The 24,496-nt window shown below is 36.7% G+C and overlaps 1 protein-coding gene across 1 annotated transcript in view; it reads left to right on the top strand.

Moving 5' to 3' along the window:
* agbl4 (AGBL carboxypeptidase 4) overlaps positions 1 to 24,496 on the top strand; it is a 214,602-nt gene that overhangs the window by 166,490 nt on the left and 23,616 nt on the right. Inside the window, exons 4-7 of the mRNA XM_016446167.1 lie at positions 5,688 to 5,777; positions 8,047 to 8,161; positions 10,877 to 10,988; positions 21,666 to 21,818. Of these exons, the coding sequence (XP_016301653.1) occupies positions 5,688 to 5,777; positions 8,047 to 8,161; positions 10,877 to 10,988; positions 21,666 to 21,818 (470 nt within the window). The remainder of the gene's footprint in view (positions 1 to 5,687; positions 5,778 to 8,046; positions 8,162 to 10,876; positions 10,989 to 21,665; positions 21,819 to 24,496) is intronic.

The raw sequence follows: 24,496 nt of genomic DNA, 5'->3' as shown, positions 1-24,496 counted from the left end.
GGTACAGTATATATATATATATATATATATATATATATATTTATATACAAGCATGGTACAAACTTTTATTTTGGAAATGTATTATAAAAAGTATGATGTCCATATTGTTTTCGTAGACTGTTCATATCCAAAAAGCATCATTTTACCATAGCGCCATCATGTCCAGAAAACTATGGTAGTACAATGGTACAAGATGATAGAAATTGTATTAAATTAGAGAACATTTTCACTGGTGTTTTCAGACTTTCAGACCCCACTGTACGTTTCTGCATGTCATTATAGTAATGCTAATAATAATGGAGGGCATGTGGTTATTGAGCAGTATCTGGACTCCGCGTCGTCTGACCCAACAGAAAGGACACAGCAGAAATAAATGCAGCCTGTCATGTTTGAGTCATCTCTCTCATGCCGGCGTGATGAAACTTACTCGGCTCGTCTCGAACAGAGCGAAGCTGCCATTTCTGCTGAATTTGATCTGCTCGGGTTCCAGCTCTCTTAAAGATCCCAGGTAATTGTGTTACGTCAGGGCCCTTTTCATGTCTTATCAGCTTGCATTAAAAGTGGCACGTCGACCGCAGGAGAAAAGCCGAACTGCACAATCTGCATAACCTTCAAAATCCATTAGATTTTTCACTTTTCGTCAAAGACACTTCTCTTCTTTTGACGCCATTTACATATTTATCGCACCTGATCATAATACACTCACGTTTAATTTTTTATTTCCTCACGTCGGGCGGTAACGTGGGGACTTGTGCTCTCAGGTGAGAAATATGCTGAGGTGGTTGTAAACATAAAATTTCTCTCTCGCTCTCATTTTCCCCTCCGCCTTTCATTCCTTTTCTAATGGAAGTGGGGAGCAGTAGAAGGAGCCGAACGGGTTTGTTGACCTTTCGTATGATTTAGAATGGTGGGATCTTCTTTGAGATGAGGGCTTCCCATCGCTACCAGGCCGGCAGCACCATTAAAGGAGATATAGAGCGGGCCTGTGGAGTCCTTTTAAAAGAGTCAGCCCATTACTGGTGCTTTATGGTCTAATTGGGAGCGTGTCTCGTCTATAGGAGAGAGTGCTTGTTTATGTCCCACCAGGTCCTTATAGGTAAACGGGAGAGGCGAGGTTATGAAATCGGTCAAGGTAGCGTTCATACATTAAGGCATCAGGATGCCTGACGGGTGTCAAAGGAAAACAGTGTAAGAAAAGCACTGATGCAGCGAAACAGGCAGGGAAAAAAACTTTACCGATTGCTAAAGCACATTTGTCTTGTTTCATAAGAGTTTTTTCTGCCTTTTCTGCAGGGTTGGAGGTGGTGAATTGGATGCCTGTTGTTGATCTTTAGCACCACCTGCAGGTCAAAGGACTCCAAGTCCGACATGTGTTGTGTTTTGAGAGTAAGAGAAATGAAAAGAAAGAGAGCTCACGAAGCAGTTATCAACATAAAGATAAACGTTTGCTCTCTGCTAAGCTGCGGGCCTTCTGGAAAACGCTGATAAAAACACTGACGCAAATGAACATTAAAAATACATCTTACAGAGTATTAATTCCGAAAAGAACCGTATGGAATGGCTGCAAGTGACTCGTAATGAATGTTTCAGGGCTGTTCGCTTTAATGGGGAGGGAGGTCTATAGGCACAAGGTAAACACAAGGCTCGCCCCATCTGTCCCGCACGTCTAAGTGTAGCATTTGCCTCCAGGCTGCTGCATTGTTTTACATCCGCTGGCTTGTTTGAGGCGGGTCGGGCCCGAGGTGGGATTTATAACTGATGGAGCCGCACACCCGGCGCCTGCTGAAACGCAAGTGCTCACATTTCCAGCAAACGCCCGAGCCTTTCCACTGAGACTTCTGAATGGCAAAGCCATCCATCCATCTCTGTGAAGGACAGAGAGGGGGGAGAGGCGGCGAGAGAAATTTTCCTGTAAAATTCGACGAATGTTTTATGATTGCAGCCCATGCTGAAGTGTTTTCAGGCCCACAGGAAGCAGATTAGAATATATATGGGTGAACGTAGCATAGCGGCAATCAGCATTTCCTGCAGCTCAGCACAAACCCAGATGAGATCAATAAGATATTAGGCTTGTGTACATAGCAATGAGCTCAACAATCACCGGAGTCGTTTAGGACACAGCAAGAAAGGCCGTGATATATTATTGACCGGCCATACAAGACAAGGCAGTCTCATGGGAGAATGGTGTATATGTGTGTGTGTGTACACGTGCATCCATGTGGTAACAGTTGTTTTACATGACAGATAATCATCTGTTCTCTGCAGTGGGGTTTTCTGCTACACCCTGTGCAGTGACTATGAAAAGGATGGAAACTACCCTTACAGAAATGTACTATGGAGGACACCCACCATCATTGTTACAACTATAAACAAATAGTACTGTATAATAATACTACTGTAATATCATAATATAATTGCATATTAAATTAGTTTATAATAATATTCTAAAACATTATTTAAAATAATGCATATGAATGTACTATGTTATATTACATAAAAATATTTGGTATAGGGACCAGTTTTGATTATTAACTAGTTGCTTATTAGCATGCCTATTATTAACATATTAGTACTTATAACGCATTTATTCTATATGACCATATTCTACAACCCTAATCCTATACCCAATACCTAAACTTAACAACTACCTTACTAACTATTAATAAGCAGCAAATTAGGAGTTTTTAGAGGCAAAAGTCATAATTAATGGTTTGTTAATAGTGAGAATTGGACCTTAAAAGTGTGACCATGATGGTAAATATTAGTAGTAGTAGTATAATTATTAATAGTAGTAGTAGTATATTAAATATTATTGAAACAATATTTTTAGGCAAATTAAAATTAAAACAACATGGTCTTTATGGGAGGGAACAAGGGAGTGCTGGGGCCAGTGAAGAGTTTAGAGAAAGATGATAAATAATAAATAATTATTGTACAAAAAGAAAAATGCAGTAATAATAATCACTGTTTCATTCAGCTTAGTAGAAACTACACTTTTGACATTTTCCAGATAATACAATTTTGGCATTTATTATTTTTACATTTTTAACAGTATAAAGTGGGTCTTATTTTATAATATGAAGTCACCTTTTGTATTTTAGGAAGGAGTCCTTTGTAATCATGTTTTGGGGTCTGTGGCATCAAAAAGTTTGAAAATCCTAGGGTGGTGTGCAGAGATATTATGTAATACTGTATATACCTGGAACACTTTATTGACCAGTCAGCTTTCAGGACTGGAACAATCTAGCGTTTCTTTCTATGATGAAAGTGGTGGTGAATTTACCGCATTTTTCTTGTAGTAGCAATAACTGTACGTTGGCAGAAGCTGTTGTTACCACAGTAGATTTTTATAAATCCAATCCCTCTTACTACTAGTAAAAGCCACCTTTGAGACGACAGGCTTCCTTGAACTGCTTTAAGAGCAAAACTGCCACAATGATCTCAGGTACAGTTCTAATCATTTCCCTTCAGTCTTCGCAATCCTTTACAGACTTAAAGATGGCCCCACGGGAGCCCGAGTCACCATAGACATAATGTATTAGGCCATGCTTGTCTTTACAGCTAGTGATGGATGGATATAATATTCAAGGAGCCTGCTGAATAATGCATTTGGATATTTTAATGTTTCATTTGTGGTCAAGTCTGGAAGTGAGGAGGATATCTTTGAGGATTGACCTGTGTTCTGCTATTCCTCAGACTGCTGAGGCATCAGCACGCATGTGCGTTTGTGCCTTATTAATTCTGTGATATTCCTCTGACTCAAACACACACGTAAGACAGTGCATGTTCATTTTTCCTCTTGATGCATTACTTCTGCATTGAATAGAATCATCCATATTAGTTCAAAGACCAATTTAGCATTTTTAGTCATCAGTCTCTGTCCTTTAAAAACTCTATGTATTTTATTTATGTGCCTGCTAATAGAAAGTGATAACAGTGGCCTTATATACTGCAAGTGTGTGTGTGCGCGCTTGTGCTTTTATTTCCCTACAGGTGTAAATTCTTGGTCATTATGTGATTTTCTTGCTAGAAAAAGTTATTTCTGGCTTACCTGTTTGGACAACCCACGGCACAAACCGATAAGAGGAAACCGTGAAGGCCGAACGAATTCCCCATCGTGCACGTTCCTGTAGCGTCCAGCCTTAAGGAACGGAGTGCTCTGAGACTAAAATGTGCTCGCTTCTCTGCCTGGAAGCGCATCAGACTTTTAAAGAGGAGCTTTTGTTGGCAGTCCTTTCACATTCGTCCAGCCTTTCTTTTCATTAACTTGAATGGTATTCCCATTCCATTCCCAACTGGCATCGCTCACAAAGAGGGACTGATTTGATTTACGCTGCATTAAATTCCTCTCTGTATCATATTGGAGATTGTAAAAGAGGAGAAGAGGACGAAATATCTGGAAACAGATCTAGGAGTTATTATTGCATCCATGATGAAGTACCTAACATAGAATTCATTTAAAAACACAGTAACCTTAAAATCCTATCTGCCAAAAACTAAGAAAGGGCTATAACTTTTAAAAGGTTCATATAGTTTTGTAGCATGTTATAATGTTTGTTAAAGTCCTATTATTATTATTGTTGTTGTTGTTGTTATTGACATTGATATTTATATTAATAAATGGAATTCAGCAAAAATTGACATATGTTTTAAAACATAGGTTTTGTTGTGCTTTCTAAATACTGTCTGGGAATCATCAGATTCATTTTATTTATTATTTTATTCTATACTTATTCTATTGACAGCATTGAATTTATTCAAACGCAGTGACCTTAACATTTCTATCTGCCAGAAAATCTAAAAGGGACAAAAAAAGTAGCTTTTAATATATTCCCTAAAGCCTGCTTATAAGGTTTTTCAGGTTTTTGTAAACCAAAACAGTTTAGTTTTATATGAACGTTTTACCCCTATCTCTGACCCTTTGAATTAAACAGGCTATTTGCTATAACTTTAAGTGTTCTATATATAAATGACCTCTATTATGATTGGCCAACCTCTACAAACTGGTATATTTCTTACTGTCTTTAATAACTTTTAATGGCTGTTTCTGAATGACCCATTTTTGCAGCTTAATTTACATAAATGGTCTAAGTGGATGGGGATGGATAATAAACTTCTGCTTTTAGTAAATACTGAGTACATACTGCCTTAAATAAATGCTAATTAGTGGTACATACTAAGGAAAGCATCTGTATTACTGAGCAACGATTCATCCCGCAGCGTTTTTGATAAAGCTTGACGAAAAGAGGAGTGCTATTCATTTTCTAAGAAATCCAACAAAACTGAAAAAAATCCAATAAACGTACATTGAAAGAGATCTAGAACATTAGACCTCATCATAGAGACTTCAGGGTGGGCGCTTTTATTAATTTAATATTAAATTGGTGTAGTTAAAGTCTTAATTGAAAAGATGTAGGCGCTTGAGGATCCATGTACGTTCGCCAGCCACAAGATGTTTTTCTCCTGCTCTTGCGATCAGTAGCCCATTGTGTTTTGTCCTCCTGTGGAGTCTTCATTAGCTCTGACATTTCCTATCACTCCTGTCTTGTCATACTGGGTTTCCTGCTGCATGTCTAAGGTCTGAAACTCCTGGGCCCAGACATATGTCTCCTGACCACACATACACTGTCCTGCCAAGACCCCTACCTGCTGAGACTAACCTTTCTGCGTTTGTGTGTGTGTTTCAGCCCATCTGAACCAAGAGCGAGAAAAGAGGGTGGTGTTTCTCTCAGCCCGCGTTCACCCTGGAGAATCACCTGCTTCCTTCATCTGTCAGGGTAAGACCTTGTCTCGTCTCGACACACATACACAGCACGATGATGTCCTGAGATCCTGTAATCTGCTGAAATACAAAACACTGACCAACGATAAGGACGGTTGGCCTCGGTGGGCCTCTGTGATTCATCAGAACGCTTTTCTTTTTGTACTTTAAGTTCGGCGCATGGCTTGGCTCCGCTGTGAGTGAAGGTCAACGGATGAACAGAAAAACAGGAGGTCAGGGAGTGTATGGAAGATTAGAGGAAGTGTCAGCTCACCTTCTCTGCATCACTCCTAAATCTGTTTAAAGCCGGTGATGCAAAGACCTTACCTGTCACGGAGCACAACACTGGCTGACACAACAGTCTGACAAAATGCCCAGATTTCAAAAGCAATACCATCAATAACATCAATTCTATAGAAAAAGTCTGCTTTCACTCTGCGTTACAATACAGAGACATGGCTTTCCTGAAAGTGTCCTTGACAAATGATGATACAGTGCAGTCTTTTCACAGGTGGATTATGTTAGAGGTTTCCAAAGCTTAATGTAAAATCATTATCGGCTATCTTTGTTACCCTAAAATGGGGGTCTTCAACAGAAAGTATGCTGCGGTACTGAAGGAGGTCGGCTAGTTTTTGTTTCAGCTCTAACTAGTTGAATCTCAAACTGAAATGAAAATATGCGTTTGGACAAAAATACAATATCAATTAAATATCAACAAAGCTAAAGCAACATCCAGGAAACCACATGGTGATGAGTTTTACTCATGACCACTCATAATTTCTTGAAAAAAAGGTAAATGTTAAAATGTTTTCTATTTAATTTAATTTTAATTTAAAAGGCAATTTATTCCTATGATGGTAATGCTGAATTTTCAGCAGCCATTAATCCAGTTTCCGTGTTACATGATCATTTAGAAATCATTTTGATATTCTAATTTGGTGCTTAAGAAACATTTCTTATTATTCTCAGTGTTAAAAATCTTTTGTGCTGCTTAATATTTGTTGTGAAAACAATGATACATTTTTTTCAGGATTCTGTAATGAATAGAAAGTTGAAAAGAACAGCAATTATTTGAAATAGAAATGTTTTTGTAATATTATAAATGTCTTTGCTGTTACTTTTGATGCATCCATTCTATATTCATTGTGTGTATATACTGCATATAATAGTCATGACATGTCTCTAAAATCAAAGTATGTAAATATATTAATAATGTACCATACTCAGGTAATTATAGGGCCCTTGAGCTGAAAATGTTTGAAGAACCCTGTCCTAAAATATTTCAAGGAAGTGCTGTGTGTTAGTGTTAGATGTTGGCCATCAGGCATTGGCAACCACCCACAACACTCACATTTTCTAAAATGTTAAATGAAATTTAATTGTTTTTGTTTCATTTACCAAAATTAAATAGTATTGTTTGTATATGTGTATTATAGAACTGTGCATATATCTGCATGACTTCTGCCGTCTGTCATCCTGCATTATAATTTGCCACTGAAAACAAAACAATCAGTCTATAACTTCTGTGTGCATCCAAATAATTTAGGACTGTCATTTGATGTGGTTTATAGTGGTTCGTCTCAGCCTAAATCTTCATGCAGCTAATTATTGAGTTCGGCCTTGTTGTAATTCTGAAGAGGGCTTTTACGCTTAGCTGAAGTTCGGTCAGTACGAAGCTTCAGAGTCACCTGCCCTGCCACCTTAATAACACACACACATGCGGATATGCATGAATAAATATAGGAACTTCAAGCAATTAGATAGCATAGCAGTGTGGCCTGCCTCTGTGCCACATTGACTCAATTAGAGAGCTTGTTATGCCTCCATTAGCACTAATGAGCAGGACAGAGTGGGTGAGAGGTTGAGGAAGATGGGGTCTGCCCTCTCTCACACACACACTCCTGCGCTCTCTTTCTATGCTTCTTGTTTACCTGTCAGTTATTCGCTTTCAGTACAGGGCAAATGGAAGGACAACTGGTGACCGCCACTATCGACATGCCTCACTCTCTGCCATTCTCTCCGTCTGGCCTCTGTCTGTGTCTCTTTCTCATTTTGTAGCTCTAATTAGTATGATCTTTGTTTCTCAAATCTCTCTCTTTCATTCTGTTGTCTGGTCTATTTCATTTGTGTTGACTGGAGATGTGTGACTCGGATATCCTTCGCTGGTGTTTTAATGCCATTTGCTGTCCAATTATTATTTTGTATTTTAAACTCAATTTGATATGATGAACTTCTTTTGCGTGTCCTGCGTTATACTTTATTGTGTGTATCTGTCTTTCCTGCAGGTGTCATCGACTTTCTGGTCAGCCAGCATCCCATCGCTCAGGTCCTGCGTGATCATGTGATATTTAAGATCGTTCCCATGCTCAACCCTGACGGCGTGTACCTGGGAAACTACAGGTCAGCTGAAATGAACAATCGTGCACATAATATAATATTTTAAATTGTATTATATTTACATTGTATTTTTATTGCAACAGGCATATATTAGTTTCCAGTATCACATAGTAATTTGAATATAATAGATATTTTGTGTATATTATTAGATATATAAATGTTATCATTTATTTATTTATTACATTTTATTTAATGCCATCATTGAAAATATATGTATGGGTCAGAAAATTTTTTTTAATCAGTTTTATTCATTTTAATTTACTTTTATTCAGCAAGGATGCCATTCAAAGGTGTCAGTAAAGATTTACCTTGTTACAAAAAAAATCTACTTCAAATAAATGCTGTTCTTTTTAAACTTTCTATTCATCAAAGAAGCCTGAAAAAATGTTTCATGGTTTTCACAAAAATATAAAGCAGCACAGCTGTTTTTAACATTGATGATAATAATCATAAATGTCTCCTAATCACCAAATCAGCATATTAGAAGGATCATGTGATGCTGAAGTAATGGCTGCTGAAAATTCAGCTTTGACATCACAGTAATAAATTACATGTTCAAACATATTTAAAAAGAAAGCATTTATTTAAAATTATAATAATATTTCACAATATTACTGTTCGTACTGTATTTGATATCAAATAAATGCAGTCTTGGTGAGCATAAGAAATTTATTTCAAAAACACAAATCTTACAGTTATTATTATTATTATTATTATATTATGTCATCATACTCAAAGCCCCTTATCTGTCAGTATTTTATGATACATTTTACACAAGTGAAGTGAAAGTCTACAAAAGTGAATTGTAATACAACTGTGTGTGTGCAGTGGCCTCTCTACACTAGGGCTACAGTTGGTCACGCACGGCAGGTGTTATCTTCACTCCTAATCCCATTATTGGCTTTTATATAATGGTGGCGATCATTTTGAATACATCGGAGGCTCGCTGTGTTTTCCCATAGGCCCGCAGAAACTGCGTCAGTGGCTGCCACCTTGTGACGGCTCTCATGAACTGCAGAGCTGCAGAGGCGGATCAATGGTTCAGTGGTGGTGACAGGACTGACATACGACATACGCCACCACTGACCCTTAAAGGTGCTCTCGACAGCAACTTTAACCGATGCTGCCTCAACGAGAGCCATTGAGGTCCATAATTAGAGATCAGATCCATCTCTCTCTCTCCCTCTGTGCTGAATCAGTAGTCTTTTGGTCAAGAGAGAGAGAGAGAGAAAGCAGGTGCAGGAGGGGACATGGGATCAATCCTTGCTGACTGGGGATTAGTGTTGTTTTGAGAGCAGCAGCATTGACTACAGGTTCAGCTCAAAGTCACAGAGTCTCAGCTGGACGGCAGCAGGGACTTAGGCATCTGTCCATTCCTCACATCAGTCCACTGCCTCAGGGAAAGGAAAATAACAAACAGAGACCTGTACATGTCCAATGGTGTGGAAGAAGAAAACTCTTAGTATTGCCCAAAACACCAGACGTCACTTTCTGTCTGTAAATGTAGAGCAGTATGGTTGTCTTTAGTGTGTGTCATGATTGTTCACCCAAAAATGAAAATCTGCTGAAAATGTACTCATCCTCAGGCCATCCACGATGAGTTAGTTTTTTCATCAGATTTGGAGAAATTTAGCATTGCATCACTTGCTCACCAATGGATCCTCTGTAGTGAATGGGTGCCGTCAGAATGAGAGTTCAAACAGCCAATAAAAGCATCACAATAATGGATTGTGGATTTGCATTTTGTCCAGAAGCAGTGGTTTAGGGTTAAAATGCCTGATGTTTTTTTTTTCTTCTTACAAACACATATAGTAGCTTTTTATTTCATAAGATGTTAACTGATTGACTGGACTTGTGTGGATTACTTGTGGATTATTGTGATGCTTTAATCAGCTGTTTGAACTCTTATTCTGATGGCACCCATTCACTATAGAGGATCCTTTTGGTGAGAAAGTGATGTAATTTTTCAAAATCTGTTCCAATGAACAAACAAACTCATCTACATCATGGATGGAGGGTAAGCAACTCTACCTTTAAAATATGTTCATTGAAGTATTACATATACTGTAAATTATTATAGTAGAGCCACAATGAAACTGTGTAAACTTTTAAATCTGAATTAAAATTAGTCATATGTAATTTAAGTACGTGAACCAACCAGAAACTCTAATGAATGCAAATCTGCTGATTTTGAAATGTTTATGACAGACGCCACAGCGTTCATTCTCACAGCGATTTGATGTTTTTCACCTCTTATTTGCATAATGTTGAATATGTCACAACGTTTTACCTCTCCGCTGTCAATCCCACAATGCCCTGCATGAGCCTGCCCCTCATCTCTCTTGCTCGCTCCGCACAAGTGGACATGTACTGTGTGTGTGTGTGTGTGTGTGTGTGTGTGTGTGTTTGTGTGATTTTTCTGCAGTTCTGACCACAGAATGTGTGTGGATTTCAATTTGAGCTTATCTGTGATGTTCAAACCCAATAGTAAATTACATGAAAGATTGTGGTCTCACAGCCCTGCCCACATGGAATCTCACTGGTCCAAAGTCTCCTCATAGTTACCTATTAAACATCAAATATGTTCATATTCACTGTGATAGTATCACTTTGCACAGTATTTTGCTTTCTGTGAGGTCTGCCAAAAAAGTTGAAGGTATTGATGTTTTGTCATTGTTTTATTGAGTTGAATGGTTGATTTCTTTGCATTTATTGAAGGTGTTCTCTACTGGGCTTCGATCTGAACCGTCATTGGCAGGACCCTTCCCCTTGGGCCCATCCCACTCTACATGCCGTCAAACAACTCATTGTCCAAATGAACCAAGACCCAGTGAGTATCCACAAAGTAAAGCAGCAACGTTTTGGTGAAAAAAAATATATACTATTGAAATTTCCTTTGATTGTCCTGCCCCAAAAACCAAGGCATTGAGTCGGTGTTGGGCTGGATGCTTAAATAAACAAATTAATGTTTCAATGCACCATTGAAATGCAGTGTATTATATTTTGGGGAAAAACAGCCTTCACATGGTGCGCTTCTAATTGTCTCTATATATTAAACTAGGTTAGGAGAAAGTATTTTAACATTGAGCTTTAATAAAAACACACACTTACACACTGTCTTTGAAACACAAGGTTGTGTATAGTATGTATTACAACCTGGCTCAGCATATAGGAACGAATGTACTATTCAAAGCAGCTACAACTCAGCATTTTTCTTAATGAGTGTATCTATGTGAGTGTTTGCACTCCCTCTGCTCAGGTGAGTCACCTACACACACTCTCGCTTGTCTTGTCTTTTGTTTGAGAAAGCGCCGCCTCAACTTCCTTTATGTTAATTAAAGCAGAAGAGTGAGGTTGTTGGATTAGTGAAGGTCAGATGCTGTCCTGGGAATCGTCTGCCCTTTCCTGCTCTTTCACATCCTGATAAGACCGGCAGGCACACTCAGGAGCGGAGGGCAGTGCCACGCGGCTTAACCTTTCCCCCAGGCCTGACACAATGATCAATGTGTTGCTTCACAGCAGAGTGATCTGCTCATGTCCCTCACATCCCGACAAACACACACACGTATGCTTCATTACATCGTGTGATTAGATGTGAGGAACGTTCCATAGTAATGTAGTTGCACACTTTCCGTGAGTCCTAAATGGATCCAAACAAGCAGCTTTACAACTCTTGCTTCGTTTGATTGAGCACCCCAGTCACCTTAACCCAAAAGCATTGGTTTAATCGACCAATAGCAGACATAAAGTGTGTTCAGGAAATCTGTCTGAAAATGGTTCAACAGGTTAAAGTCTGTCATTACATAAAAAAGTACAATTATACACAATAATATATATAACAATATAAACAATAACAGTAATATTATTACAATATGTCATGTCGTTCCAAACCCGTAAGATCTTTGTTCATCTTCAGAACACAAATTAAGATATTTTTGATGGAATCTGAGAGCTCTCTGACCCTCCATAGACAGCAAGGATATTACCACAATCAACACACAGAAACGTAGCAAGGACATCAGTAAAATAGTCCATGTGACATCAGAGTAACGGTAATTTGGGGAGAAGAATTGCTGAATAAATTATGTTATTATTGTTTTCTTTGGGCACAAAAAGTATTCTCGTTGCTTCGTAAAATTACGGTTAAACCTCTGGTGTCACATGGACTATTTTACCGATGTCCTTGCTACGTTTCTGTGTGTTGATCGTGGTAATATCTTTGCTGTCTATGGAGGGTCAGAGAGCTCTCAGATTCCATCAAAAATATCTTAATTTGTGTTCCGAAGATGAAAAGTCTCACTGGTCCCATACTTTTGAATGGTGGAAAGAAGAAGAAAAGAAAAGAAAAGAAAAGAAAAGAAAAGAAAAGAAAAGAAAAGAAAATAAAAGAAAAGAAAAGAAAAGAAAACAAAAGAAAACAAAAGAAAACAAAACAAAACAAAAGAAAAGACAGAGGCAGCTAGTTTAGACAGATGTGTAAGACGCTGGTTTTATGAGGAAAGAGTGTATGTAGGCAGGAGAGAAGGACTCTGGGGAGAGGTAAACACTTCATAGCTCTCTCTGGATCCCTCACTTTGTGTCCTTGTTTCATTCCCTTCTGTCCTTTTAAAGAGATTTAGTGGGGTTTTTGGGAAATCATAGTGCCCCTTTCTCTTTTTTGTGTAGTTGTTGCTAATAACAAGCTCACAATATGTTTGAGTAGTTGCCAGTTTAAGCACATGAAGTCAGAAGTTCACCTATCACTTAGAGGGGTCACCAAGGGAACATAACCAGGAAAATGTTATTTCCCTTGTATGTAATTAGTCATTAAGCTAATGCTTTTATCCAAAGCGACTTGCAGTACACTTATTACAGAAACAATCCACCTGGAGTTTAGTTGCTCAAGGCAGTGTACCAGAAATCCTGACAGCCCTGTGCGAACCACAAGTAGGGATGTCACACGAGCATTGAAATTAACACAATGTTGATATTTTAGGCTACAATAATCCTTTTGGCTTGCTGTGTAGCAGTGTATATTTAAATGTTGAACCAAACACTTAATGCAGAACAAGAATGTTCTAAAATGGAGCTGCTTCTCAAATCTTTCCTTTGCTCCACGAAAGCAGTTCACCTGACAAAATCTGCTCCTCCGTGTAAACATACAGTATATTTGTGACTTCTATGCAGTATAAAAACAGACATGCAAATTTAATCAGAATAATATTATTGATAGATTTCCTGATATCATTTTGTTGCAATATTGTTATGTCCATTTTCTGACATATGAAAGTCATCATCTTAACTGTTGATGTAAATTATACAGGGGACCCCCTAAATTTGTACATTACAAAAGTTACAATTAAAAATAGGGCCTAAATTATTATGTATTAATTATGTTTGTGAGTTTTTTCATAAATACAATACTGTTTATGTAAAAATATTGATGTGTTTTATGGAATTGTTCTGTGAGGATAACTCTCGTTATCATATCACATACTATTTGGACTGCAACTCAAGTAAAATATTAATTTTGTCATGGGGCATCATTTTTATTGGTTCATATGGCTTTTGTATTCATTCTGATGCCTCTTATGCTTGGTTTTAAGATTCATCCCGCTGAGTAATAATCTTGGGAAATCAAGAGAAATTCCAACTTGCAGAATGAGAAGTATGCTTATTGTGAGTTGAGCTTATATGAGCTGCTACTGTCTTTGAGGCAGTTTAGATTTGCATGGAGTTTTGGATTACTTGTGCATTTGTTGTTGTTGTTCACAATATGGCGTGGAGGGTTTTTGACTGATAAATACATCCCAGTATGCACAACAGAGGAGGAGAGATCAGGATGGGGAAACACTTCCCTCCCCAACATCACACTGAGCATCTCACAGCTATACTGACAAATACATACAAATGCAAACAAGTGCGCTCACACATACACATACACATACACAAATGCAAACACAGACACATTACAAATATGCGTGCCATGCGAGATCTCAAGCCAGACTGGCATTGGCTGTGTTCTCTATGGTTAATCACGTTAGACACAGCACAGATCAAAGCTATGGGATGCTAATCTCTGTGCCAGCCCACTGACAGGGGGCAGTGCCCCCACTGCCGACTGGCACATTCCACCAATATGGTACACTTTGGTCCATTATTTTTTAAAGCATTAGAGGCATAACGGCCAATATTTTTTTATTTTTTTAGAGCGAGAACTATTAGATATGTTTAACAGCTATATTACAAAAATAAAACTAGAATGAAAAGTAATTAGTTTTAAATTTGTAATTAGTTTTAATTCGTTTGTCAGATATCTGTATCTTAAAAAGAAAGAAACACTATTGATAGTCTTATTTTGACCGTTTTGTTTTGTTGTTTTCAAATCCATTTTAAGTCTTCAGTATGACCTGATCCTTCAGAAATCATTCTAATATGCTGATTTAGTGCTGAAGAAACATTTCTGTTATATCACAAAAAAATAAAACTAGAAAGAAAAGTGATTTGTTTTAAGTTTGTAATTAAGAATTTTGTATTTTTTTAAGATAATATTATTTTGACCCTTCCTACAGATTTTATTTTATTTTATTTTCAATTTTTTTTTCCTATGATGGCAAAGCTGTATTTTAAGTTTCCAGTCTTCAGGATCACCTGATCCTTCAGGAATTATTCTAATATGCTGATTTGATGCTCAAGAAATATTTCTAATTATAAATGTTGTAAATGGTAGTGCTGCCGAATATTTTTGTGGAAACTACGATACTTTTTCAGGATTCTTTGACTAAACATAAAAAAAACATAATAAATAGATTTATAGAAAAATGTCAAATAGAGATTTTTACCAATCTTTACTTGTGAATTTAATGCATTGTATAACTGTATGAATTTCTTAATTTCTTAAATATTAATTAGTATATGAATATAACATATGTTAGCATATAATGTATATATGTGTTATGTGTACACACACACACATACAAATTAATATTAATTAATATTGTGTGAGTCCTTGAATCTGACCTGATATTTTACCATTATCAGCACAGTTTATTTCAAATTTTAGGTTTATTTATTTTTATTTTTATTTTTTTTTTATACATTTTTTTGGTCAATTTATTGTTTGAATGCAATAGCAAAATCACACAAATTAGGTTACCTGTATTTACATATGGCTAACAGGCTTGTAAAATAATATTTTGAAGGTTAAGCACCTCCTGATTTTTTTTTTTTTTAAGAAAATGCATGCTTCCACACAGACACACTCTCATATTCAACTGCACACAAACTGTAGCATGGATATTAATTAGTCTGCAAGGCTGCGACTGGTTCAACAGCAGGCAGAGTTCATTGCCAAGTCAACACACCAGCTCCCCGTTCCCAGTATGCTAACAAAGACCATGCTAAGCTAACGCATGCTAATCTACAACATGCACTCACCTTTTAATTGCACAAACCTTTCTTGGTTAACACGCTAGCTTGCATACCTTTCTGAGCCAAATATGTTTAAACCTGTGCTAGCAGAAAGAGCACTTTACACCAATTATACAGCACTGCTCAAATTATACCAGTTACTAATATAAAGTTTATTGCATTTCTACAACAACTGATATTGGCAATGACTTTGTATTTGCTTTGAGGATACAGCTATTTTGGTCCTAATTATTCAGTTTATTAATGCTAAGTGTTTTCATTGCCTTTTTTCAGTGGTGTCATTGAAGCTTTTTTGTTTGTGCCAGAAACAAGCCCATATTTAGGTACATTTTGAACATATCATTGATGTGATTTTGTGTTCAATCCATCTCTTTGAGAACTAAAGTCACCTCAGTGGTTTTTAAACCGAAACAATTCGCCTTATTACACTCTCGAGTGAGCAGGTGAGAAAATGACTCAAAGTTAGTGATGCAGGTGTATATAATCTGTCCATGAGCACCAAGTATTTGTTTAGGAAAAATGAAAGAGAGAGGGAAAGAATAAGGAAACAAATGGACCTATCTCCTTCATAAAACGCTGCTTTTCCAGACCATTTATCATGGAGAGAGAGGGATTCTTTTTGATTGGCTGATTACCTCGATCATTCATCATGGCCCAGATATCCCCACCAATCTGACAACAGCATTTTGGATAATTTGTTAAAGATGACAAAAGGGCCGGCATTGCCATGGTTCATTTCTGACCTTTTTAATATTAGAAAATTAATTTTCCGTCTGAAACAAATGTATTAGATCCTGTCAGACTGGCCAGATGAATATTGCACCTTGAACCCCCCCTTCATCTCACATTCAGTGAATCTCTGAAATATCTGGACTTGCCTTTTTCTCTCTTTCTTTCTCTGTCCCTCTCATGTTTTTAAGCGTATTGTTTATAAGAGAAGTCAGAAACACAGATGAGCTTCTGATGTTTGGTTAGAAATGGTATTTTAATCTTAAGCTTTTTATTTGACTGTTATGTTTCCTAAAAACATGCTAGTTCCACAGTTGCTCCCTCATATAAATAAAAATGGTTATTCTGTATCATCAGTATTTCCTTTCCGTTCTGAATCTCATTGGCAATAATGACTGTTTGGTCGAAATGATGGTTCCACTGACTGGAAAAATCACAACATTTTTAGCCACTTCAGAGCAAATATAAAAAATATACACTACAGTTCAAATACCATTTACTTTATCAAAAATACAGTGAAAACTATTTGACTGTAAAAGTAGTATTACAGTGAAATAATATTGCAATTTAAAATAATGTATTCTATTTGAATATATTTCCTATGAGGGCAAAGCTGAATTTTCAGCATTATTATTCCAGTCTTCAGTGTCACATGATCCTTCAGAAATCATTCTAATATGCTGATTTTTGTGCTCAAGAAACATTTGTATTATTATCAGTTTTAAAAACAGCTGTGCTGCTTAATATTTTTTGTCAAAACGGAGATAATTTTGTTTAGGATTCTTTGATGAGTAGTTTAAAAGAACAGAATCTGAAATAATAACAACTTAAAAATATTTATTTTAACTTTTGATAAATTTCATGTGCCCTTGCTGAATAACAGTATAAATATTACATATTATATAAATAATATGTATATAAATAAATGTGCGTGTGTGTGTGTGTGCGTGTGTGTGTGTGTGTGTGTGTGTGTGTGTGAACATATGAATGTCAACACAACATTCAGAAATATTTATTATATTAGCTATTTTACCCAGCTCGAAGTTTAAGCCACATCTGTGTTGTGCTGAAGAGCTGTGTATACCATCTCTAATGAAGGAAGGAGGATGGAAACTGTTGCACTATGGAGCACTGCCATTTTCCACCCTGGCAAACATCTGAAAAGCAAGACATAATTTGAACTCTGTCTGATGAGCTGTCTTTTCAAAGATCACGCACACAGACGCCTTCCATCTTTCCTTTTCTGCTTTCGCTTTGCATGTAATTGTGTGTTTTGACCTCAATCAGAATATTTTCCACATCACAACTGTATTTCAAGTCTTGCATTATCAAAATCTCTTTCTTTTCCCCTCGTCTGTGCAGAGGATGGACAAACTTCTGAGCGAGCAGAATCTGTTGCGTCCTCTCTTCATAGGTATTGCTGATGCCAAGTGCTTTGTGGTTAAATGCATCAGCTTCAAATCCTGCTTAAATCAGCACCATTCTTAATTCATACAGATAAGCAGAGCATTTATGGGCCTTAACAGCCCAGACTAATTACTATTCCTTAGATAAGTGCTCGTCCGACTAAATTCTTTTGACCTTCCATTTCTACTCAAAGGAACAGATAGAAGTTTGCCTGCTATCCTCACATGCAAAAAGTGTGATGAGCATTAACTTCCTTTTTTTTTTTTATATATGTTCTTGAATATTCAACACGTCAACACTCAAATTATGCTCTATTTTCATATTCCTAATTTCTTAATTACCCTTAATTGCTTAATTACATATTCAAATGAACAAATCTGGAGGTCAGAGACGCATGCTAATTGAACAATCAATCAGCGTTAAGCTAGCGGAGTATTGTCCACCTTTGATTGACAGCACATTAAGAGTGTGTGATTGGCTGTCTGTTTGTTGACATTGAGGGCTGTAGATGGTGACTGTACTTTTCTGTCATGAACGTCCTTGATATTGCATAAAGGAAAATCAAGTCGTAATTTCGAGACGGATGTAATTTTCACCTTGAAAATGATATTTTTATACCAAAGGAACAGATCAGTCATTCTTACTATAATATAATACTCATTTATATAACTCTATAAATGAGTGTTATATTATAGTAATAGGGATATTACTCACTTCACAGTTTTTGAATATGGAAATTATATTTATTTTATTACAATATCAGTATTACAACAGATCGGAATACTTGGAATTCATATTTATTTTATTTCCCTAACAGTATTAGAATTACATGATCATTGAGGTAAATTATACAATGATTATATTTAGGCTATTTATTTATTTAGATAGTGTATAATATTTCATAATATTATTTAAATATTATTTGATTATTTAAATAGTAGTTGCTATTTTGTCATATCCCCAATTTCTATACACTTCTAAACAGAAAAATGGCAAATTATATACCATTATAGTAGTTATTAATATTTAGAATTTGCTTTTATTTTTACATGTTAAAAAGATGTAAAAGATGATTCACCCAAAAAAATGAAAATTCTGCTATAATTTATTCACCCTCAAGTACTTGCATGAACTTTCCCTTTTAGTGTACATTTAAAATCTTAGTTTACGTTTTTGTTTTTTATGTTTTTGTCTTATTTATGTATTTCTATATAGCTTTAAATGTTTCATCTAATATTTATATTCTATTTAAATTATGAAAATATTTTAAACTAGTTTAATTTGAATGTTATTTAACTAGTTTTAATAACAACATTGATTTATCAACAGAAATATTCCATACACTTCATATTTTTATCCTGTATAAAGTTATAATATTATTTTAATGAATCCATTTTTTTTTTCATGTCCTCAAATTCATTTTCATCTTAGTCTTTTATAAAATCTATTTAACAAACAACTTCCTTAGTTTTTTTAAGGTACTACATAAGAGGAATGACCCAGGTATGAAAGTATTCCTTTTTTGCATTTCACTTTTCATTTCATTTGACTTCCAAGAGCTCAGCACCATGACAGAAGGCACCTGGTCCCAGATCAGTGTTGAAAGGTTACTTCTAACCCGGAGGTAGAGAACAGCTCTTGCAGAGCGGAGCAGCGGCCATTTCATTTCCACTCTTAATTATGTTGTTAACGGTGCAAAATGAGCCAACGGTCCTTGCTGAAGGAACACAGCACTTCACGCATACATTGCCATTACACAGCGTGTGATCTTAAGCATCTCTTTGAGTGAGAGAAAAGGTCATAAATGTGTGTGTGAACGTGTATACATGTGAGCAAAGTCAGCGGCCCCACCCCGACTTTGTAATGCACGGCGAGTATGTGGGCGATTAGACAGTTACCCGCCTCAACTGTACACTGGGAACCCCTTGAAGGAGCTGATGGAGCTACCTTAACAGTGACCAGTGCCTCTCTCTCTCTCTCGTTTTCCCTCCTCCTCTTTTTTTGTCTGTGTGTTGTTCTCCCTCTTCCTTGCGGGCTCCATCCATCAGACTGGCATGCGTGCAGCCGCCCCGCTCTCAGCCACCATATTTCACCGCCTGCCATCAGAGGCCTGACAGCCCTGCGCTCACTAGGAAATTGCTTTGGCTGTGAGCGGAATTTCAAGCACCGGGTGCTGCCCGATCTCTCCCCCCAAGCGCATCTCTTTCTCTCTTTCTCTCTCTCTCTTTCTCTCTCTCTCTCTCTCGGTCTTTGACTCCTGATGTTTCTCTTTCTCTCGCTCTCTCTTCCTTACTTCTGCTTTACCTCCCTCTCCCGACGACCCACGGGATTCGAGGTGCGCTTCGGAATGCGTAATGAAGAAAGAAAAGGCTCGGCGTAGATGGAGAGAGCGCGGGAGGGGGTCAAAGGGTAGAGGAGTCGGCCCTATTATGCCTGCATCAGATGCTTACAATGTACACAACGGATGGAGAGAGATAGGCAGCCTCAAACAAAATGGCCATTACTTTGTTGCCGTATAGATACGTGGAGCATGATGCTCCTTTTGATGCCTTGTCACCGAAGCGCCGTGACTCACTCTTTCTCTCTCACCCACACACAATAACACACACACGGCGACGAGGCGCATCAAACGGCAGCCCTCCGCGTGGTGACACCTCGTTCTGCTCGACAGCATGATCCTTAACCACAAAACCACACACAAGTGTCTCTCTCATCATCTTGCCAAGCGCAAGCTTAATGATGTGGCAGCCATGATGGAGCGGCAGTTTCCTGCACTGCAGTGCTGTTAGACTGTAACTGAGACAACACAGAGCCAAAATGGCGTGTGGGAGGCTTGAGAGGGGGCGTATCTGAAGGATTGTCCACTGTTTGAACACTCTAAAAGCTTTTTTGAGGATGTAAACACTTTTCACGTCTTTTTATACTGCTTTCGCAGAGGTACATACATGTTTTCGGTCTTCTTTGTTGAGATGTTTCTTTCTGGTGACACTTTGCCATTTGTTTCCGAATTGAATTTCTGCTCTGTGAGTTTTTTTGCTGACAAATATTATTGTATGTGTTTCCCGGTCCATATTAATCATTTATTCTGCATTAAACGGCTGAAGTCCGGGCCGCGGTTGAGGTAGTGAGGCGTGCCTGCTTCGCTTGCTGACTCAGGAACATGAATTGATCCCTCTAAACTATGGCAGTTGTGACAGCTGTTCTATAAAACACCCAGGAGTGTTGTTGCTCTTTCACAGGACCGTGATGAATAATGCTGTGCTTATTTTTGCACTCGGAGCATCGGTGATGTGAAACCACAGCATAGTTTGATAGTTTAATATTTAAGATGTTTGCTTGCTCTGTTTTTCTATGGACAGTCAATCACTTGCTGTCTGTGTTAACTGGAAAAATGAACATTTTGTCAGCATTTACTCAACTTCATGTCATTCCAATGACTTTCTTCCATCCATGGAGCACAAAATGGGGATCTTTAGAAGCCTGGCTGCATTTATTTGATCAAAAATACAGTATAAGTAATATTTTTTTTAAATACAATTTTCCTATTGTAATATTTAAAAAAAAACATACCATCATTACTCTTTTTTGAGACATTTTTCAGGATTCTTTGATATATTTAAAGTAACATCATTTATTTGCTATTGAAGTCTTTTGTAACATTATAAATGTATTGACTGTCATTTTTGATCAGTTAAATGCATCCTTTCTTTTTAAAAAAATAATAATTTCTTTCTACTACAAACATTTGAGCTGTTATAGGCCTATATTATGTATATGAATAGTATGAATATGAATGTACATTTGAACAATCCTTATCTTTTTTTATAAAGATTTTTTTTCTCTTGTTGATAATGGTGAGTTATTTTAAATACTGTTCACATGATGTGTTCTGCCTGTTCATCTTTCCGCTTGTCTGTCTGATCTCTCTCAATCATTGTGTCGCTCTCCATGTGATTTACAGAAAGTGAGTTTGGAGTTCTACATCGACGTGCACGCCCACTCCACCATGATGAATGGCTTCATGTATGGTAATGTCTTTGAGGAAGAGGAGAGAGGGCAGAGACAGGCCGTCTTTCCTCGACTCCTGTGCCAAAACGCGCCTGACTTCTCTCTTGTAAGTCTAATGGGTATGACCATGGTAACTTTTAGTGCTCTTTTGTTTGTAAAACGCAAAGAAGACCCTCAAAATGCTGTAAGGTTGCTTATTTGTTGGTCTGTTTTAGTTATATTTACTCCTATTTAGACTTTTTAGATTTTATGCTACTTTTATGTACTGTATATGGGCCATTCTACAGAATTGGTTGAGTTGGAAACGTCTTGAAAAAAAATTCTTTTTCCAAAAAATTTGTATGTATGCAAATTGTATAATATCCAAGGTACACATTTCTAGTAATTGTGTAGTTAACTCTCATATTGTATTTTTAGAAAGTTTTGGAATATTTGTCCTCTCCCCAAATTTGTCACTACCGAAACACAGTAATAACAATTTAATTAGAAGGGTTATATTGACCTATTAAGATTTTGCTTACATCTACATTGTAAATATATGTTTTTGCTATTTTATTTTTTTAGGTAAATCAATAACAATTACATTTTTATCAATATTTCAAGTGTAATTTATGAACTTTGTTGTATTTTGAATTCAGTTTTTCTTTGCAAAAGGCAAAAAGTTGATCATACTGATTTCAAAGTTAAGGATTTATTAGTTTGAATATACATTGAACCAAAAACTCTCATAACATTTTAGTTGATAATTCAGTATACTTTATTTTTGACAAAACATCCCAAGTTTTGGTAGTGACTGCACATTTTTGTTAGAGATTGTATTGCTTTGGTAGCGACCATATCACATTGCAGAATTTTAACTTGCATACTAAAACATACTACAATACAAAAAAATTGCATAACTGTACAAAAATTTTGTTTATTTCCCCAAAATATGAGGATTATGTATTCCCTTTTGTCAGTACTGAAGCAATGATGACATGTTTCGGTAGTGACCATTTTAGATACTTTTGAACCTAGCTCAAAGATGCTAATCAGCACATGGTTAGCTAGCACAGTTCAGAACAGTGGTACACATATAAAAACTAAATGTTATGGAATAACTCCCAAAAAAGTGTGCTTATTTGCAAAAAAAAAAAAAAGGTGTTCTGTAGTGACGTTCCTTAAAGTTACACACAGATTTTTCAGACTTTTGATCACATTTACCTCAAAATTATGGGACCCATCTACTCACACCTTGTAGCTATGAGAGAGGGGGACACAGGAATTTTTCTAGATCATAAATTTAGGGGTGTAGTTAAAATCAGTCTCGGCCAATGGATTAAAACATACACTGTTTCGGTAGTGACATGAAAAATGCTGGACACATTTTTTACATACAATTTCATAATTTACAAAGAAAATATAAAATAAATATATTTTTTGAACTTCACTTTTTAAAATAATCAAAAAGATACTTTTAAAAAAACAACAATGGAAAAAATACAAAAATTATTTCAATATTTTCATAAATTGAAATTTAGGGGTTAGGGTTTGGGATAGCAACCTCCCAATTGAAAGTACCCAATAAATGATGATTTTATATACATTATGCTTACCAATATTTTACATATTATTGTGGGTTTCAGATAATGGAAGGATCTTAGTAAACAAATAAGTTTTTTATACTTAAAAAATTGTTTTGGTTGTGGGACAGCATTTGCCCCAATTCTGTAGAATAGCCCATGTACATTTGTGTCCATGTTTCTGTTATAAACACCTTGGCTTAAAGGGATGGGTCGCTCTGTTATGACTCACTGACATTTACTCAATCACTCGTGTGAGTTTCTTCCTTCTGTGGAACACAACATTTTGAAAAATGTAATGTTGTTTTGAACCACAACATTCTTTAAAATATTTTTGTGATGACAATTTTTATTTTTTGGTTGAACTGTCTCTTTATTGTGTTGGAGCATATTCACTAACTACTAGGCTATAGAGTACTTACTCCAATTTCTGAAAAAATACAGTGTGTAATATCCTATAAATTATTAATATGTTACTATTGCATTAATCGTGACTGCATGTAAATGAAATTTAAGAATAGCAGCTAAATGTAGTGCATGATGTTACCAGATAACATTAAAGTTCCACTCTATAGTTACGCTGATAGGTTTCTTCTTTTCTTCAGCAAAAGAACATCATTGGCTGAATTTCATCGCCGTCAGCCTTTTCCTGCTCAGCTCTATACTCATTAGCAAACGGCGCGTGGAAATGCGTTATTGGTATTTTCTCCAAAAATTCAATACACCCCATAAATTAGCACATTTTTTGTTTCCAAGACGAAGCGCATCAACACAAGCTATTTTTCAAGGGACCGGCAAGTAACCTTTTCAATTCTGCAGAGCAAGACAATAACCAGACTCAATATTGCTGATGAGGTGTCTATATGAGAGCAGCAGAGACACTTTAACCATTTGCCACGGTGAAGCTCTTTTGGATGAGTCGGGAACCGCATGCTGATGAGGACACGCTTATATACGTCTGAGAAGATACATGAACCATCCGTGCACCCAGTGCCTTTATAACACAGAGCTGGAGAGACATTATTGCATCTGCTCATCAGCACAGACCAAATCCTCTATATCTCAGCCCCCTTCTCATTTTTTCACTTGACAGCTATAGTAATTGGTAGTTTCCACATGGTTTTCAGTTTCAAAATGGGATAACATTAATCAAAAAGATTGGTTGGTCTTTATTTGCTTTGTTTGTTTACAAATTTTCTTCTTTTTTTTTTTTTTTTTTTTT

Source organism: Sinocyclocheilus anshuiensis, unplaced genomic scaffold (assembly GCF_001515605.1).
Source record: "Sinocyclocheilus anshuiensis isolate Anshui unplaced genomic scaffold, SAMN03320099.WGS_v1.1 scaffold107, whole genome shotgun sequence".
Lineage (NCBI taxonomy): Eukaryota > Metazoa > Chordata > Actinopteri > Cypriniformes > Cyprinidae > Sinocyclocheilus > Sinocyclocheilus anshuiensis.
This window is presented reverse-complemented; position numbering and strand designations above follow the sequence as displayed.